Source organism: Limanda limanda, chromosome 19 (genome assembly GCF_963576545.1).
Source record: "Limanda limanda chromosome 19, fLimLim1.1, whole genome shotgun sequence".
NCBI classification, from domain to species: Eukaryota; Metazoa; Chordata; class Actinopteri; order Pleuronectiformes; family Pleuronectidae; genus Limanda; species Limanda limanda.
The window spans coordinates 19,860,517-19,864,078 of NC_083654.1; the positions used below are offsets into that span (position 1 = coordinate 19,860,517).

The following is a 3,562-nucleotide window of genomic DNA, read 5'->3' on the forward strand; positions in this document are numbered from 1 at the left end:
GCAGCGCTATAAATACGTGTCGCCGGAAACGTCACGTCCTCTTCGAGTGATCTAACATGGCGGTGAGTAGCGAACCACGGCCATCGAACGTGAATCACTGTTGAAATCCGCCATCATCGGCGCCGCTGCGTGTTTCTAACTGATCCCTTGCGTTCAGATGATCAGACCCAGACACCGAGCACCGAACTTAACGCGTATCTGCGCTGTAAATGTGACAGGATGGTGTAGATAGCAGAGCACCGAGTGATGCTAACATGCTAGCCCCCGAGCAGCGCCGCTCCCCCGTGGCTGAGGCCGGTTCATGTGCATGTTCCTGCGGGTTCGGCTCCATGTCGCACTCCGGTTAAAGTTCCACCTTTCTCTCTAAATGAGCTTTTGAATGATCGGAGGTTTAGATTTCTGTTTCCGGTCACAATCGTGCTAGTTGCAATGCTAATGCTAACAGGAGGGCTATGTACAGACATGTCCGGCCGGCATGTGACACGCAGTGGACAAGATCCGTGTTAGGATCCGCTGATCTGGAGCGAATAGGATGTCTCCCATGTTCCCAGTGTCTCTGTGGGGTTCTCCTGGTTCCTAGTTTCTCTGTGATGTCCAACATGTCCCCAGTTTGTGTGGTGTTCTTCAGGTTCCCAGTGTCTGTGTGTTATATCCTCCATGTTCATAGTGTATGTGTAGTGTCCATGTTTCCAGTGTCGGTTATGTCCCCCATGTTCCCAGTGTCTCTGTGTGGTGTCCTCCTGATTCCCAGTGTCTGTGTGGTGTCCTCCATGTTCCCAGTGTCTGTGTGGTGTCCTCCATGTTCCCAGTGTCTGTGTGGTGTCCTCCATGTTCCCAGTGTCTGTGTATGGTGTCCTCCTGATTCCCAGTGTGGTGTCCATGTTCTTAGTATCTCTGTGTGGTGTCCTCCTGGTTCCCAGTTTCTCTGTGTGGTGTCCACCTGGTTCCCAGTGTCTCTGTGGTGTCCTCTTGATTCCCAGTGTCTCTGTGGTGTCCTCCTGATTCCCAGTGTCTCTGTGTGGTGTCCTCCTGATTCCCAGTGTCTCTGGTGTCCTCCAGGTCCCCAGTGTCTGTTATGTCCCGCATGTTCATAGTGTGTGTGTGGTGTCAATGTTCCCAGTGTCTGTGTGGTGTCCTCCTGGTTCCCAGTGTCTGTGTGTGGTGTCCTCCATGTTCCTAGTGTCTCTGTGTGGTGTCCTCCATGTTCCTAGTGTCTCTGTGTGGTGTCCTCCTGATTCCCAGTGTCTGTGTGTGGTGTCCTCCTGGTTACCAGTGTCTGTCTGTGATGTCCTGATTCCCAGTGTCTGTGTGTGGTGTCCTCCTGGTTCCCAGTGTCTCTGTGTGGTGTCCTCCTGGTTCCCAGTGTCTCTGGTGTCGTGTCCTCCTGATTCCCAGTGTCTCTGGTGTCCTCCAGGTCCACAGTGTCTGTTATGTCCCGCATGTTCATAGTGTGTGTGTGTGGTGTCAATGTTCCCAGCGTCTGTGTGTGGTGTCCTCCTGATTCCCAGTGTCTCTGTGTGGTGTCCTCCTGGTTCCCAGTGTCTCTGTGTGGTGTCCTCCTGGTTCCCAGTGTCTGTGTGTGGTGTCCTCCTGGTTCCCAGTGTCTGTGTGTGGTGTCCTCCTGGTTCCCAGTGTCTCTGTGTGATGTCCTCCTGGTTCCCAGTGTCTCTGTGTGATGTCCTCCTGGTTCCCAGTGTCTCTGTGTGGTGTCCTCCTGATTCTCAGTGTCTGTGTGTGGTGTCCTCCTGGTTCCCAGTGTCTCTGTGGTGTCCTCCTGGTTACCAGTGTCTGTCTGTGATGTCCTGGTTCCCAGTGTCTGTGTGTGGTGTCCTCCAGGTTCTAAATGCCTCTTGTTTCTCATTGTTCTCCAGGACCAGGGTGAGAAGAAGGAGAACCCCATGCGGGAGCTTCGCATCCGTAAACTCTGCCTGAACATCTGCGTGGGTGAGAGCGGAGACAGACTCACCCGAGCTGCCAAAGTGCTGGAGCAGCTCACAGGACAGACGCCAGTGTTCTCTAAGGGTGGGTGCTCGCCCTCAAGTTTTATATCATGTGTCTTAAGTCGTGTTCCTCGATGCGCCGGGTGAACGTCTCGTAGTTTGAGGGGGACACGGTGGGACTAGATGGACGGCGTGAGGAGGAGGAAGGAAGACAATGTGCAGCTTGTGGTTTTGTGACCTGACGTTTTCTGTCCTCCGTCCCCGCAGCTCGCTACACTGTGAGATCCTTCGGTATCCGCAGGAATGAAAAGATCGCCGTCCACTGCACCGTCCGCGGAGCCAAAGCAGAGGAGATCCTGGAGAAGGGACTCAAGGTGAGAGTCATGTCCCCGTCCCCCCCCTCTCTATAGTCGTTAAAGAGATTTCCTGTGTTGTGCGTGTGTGAATGACCGTATTGTTAATGTAAATTCCCCCCCCCCCCCCGCCTCCAGGTGCGTGAGTACGAGTTGAGAAAGAACAACTTCTCCGACACCGGGAACTTCGGCTTCGGCATCCAGGAGCACATCGATCTGGGCATCAAGTACGACCCCAGCATCGGTATCTACGGACTGGACTTCTACGTGGTGAGTGGCCCACGAGGATCCTGAAAGACTTCACTCTAAGATAGAATACTTCAAACATATTCCTGACTTGACACTTCTGGCTTAAAATAAATGATGAATGAGTTTTTATGGTTGTTAGATAAAGGAGATCGTGGCTTTAGGAGAATTTGAGATGCAGGCAAACAAGTCGAGGAGAATCATATCTGTAAAATTCATTTATTTATCAGCATTCACATTCATGGTAATTTCCCAATTTACACTTTTCTCAATTACCCTTAAAGACCAAATTGACAAGTAAACAAATGTACTAAATCCATTAGGCTTCAAACCAACTCATATTTTACATGTTTTTTCCCCTCCATTTAACTTGAGAAAATAAGCTTAATTGAATAATACACTTTTCTTTTAAAAGGAATTAGAGTAAGACACAAACTGTAAATTATTTCAATGCATTTTCCATTTTAAACAAGGTCATGCCATAGACAGTGGCTGAAATAAAACAGTTTAAAAGACATTTAAAAAGGTCAAATGTTCAGTGGATGTTTTCCTGAGCGTCTCCGTCCTCTCGCTGCTCTCAGGTTCTGGGCCGACCCGGCTTCAGCATCGCCGACAAGAAGCGGAAAACAGGCCGCATCGGTTTCAGGCACCGCATCCGCAAAGAGGAGGCCATGCGCTGGTTCCAGCAGAAAGTGAGTTCACGCATTTCAAATGTGGTGTTTCGGAGAGGAAAAGGTTGAACTGGTTCCGGAAGTTCAGTAGAAACGCCAGAATCTGTAAAGTCTCTGTGATGCTCTCACTCTTCCACGAGTCTAAGAAACTAACACTAATGTGGATCAAAGGTTTCCTGGATTTATGATAACAATCGGTGATGTTGGATATTGTCAAACTGAACTTTAAACTTCAGCCCCTAACCTGCTCCTCTTTCGTCTTCTTTCAGTATGACGGCATCATCCTCCCCGGGAAGTAAAGGACCACCTTTTCGTCTTGTTTATAACAAAGTAATAAAAAGGTAAAAAAAGA

General features: G+C 49.9%; 1 protein-coding gene across 1 annotated transcript; it reads left to right on the top strand.

The window, feature by feature from the left end:
* Window positions 1-3,562, top strand: rpl11 (ribosomal protein L11). The gene is made up of 6 exons (XM_061093150.1): window positions 1-62; window positions 1,872-2,022; window positions 2,208-2,314; window positions 2,432-2,563; window positions 3,121-3,231; window positions 3,480-3,562. Exons 1-6 carry the CDS (start codon window positions 57-59, stop codon window positions 3,507-3,509), a joined length of 537 nt encoding a protein of 178 aa, XP_060949133.1. The 5' UTR covers window positions 1-56; the 3' UTR covers window positions 3,510-3,562.

Bases quoted from the DNA above. Each gene is read 5' to 3' on its own strand.
- rpl11 (XM_061093150.1), top strand. The intron at 2,315-2,431 runs GTGAGAGTCATG...CCCCGCCTCCAG, and splicing joins TCCTGGAGAAGGGACTCAAG to GTGCGTGAGTACGAGTTGAG. The intron at 2,564-3,120 runs GTGAGTGGCCCA...CGCTGCTCTCAG, and splicing joins ACGGACTGGACTTCTACGTG to GTTCTGGGCCGACCCGGCTT.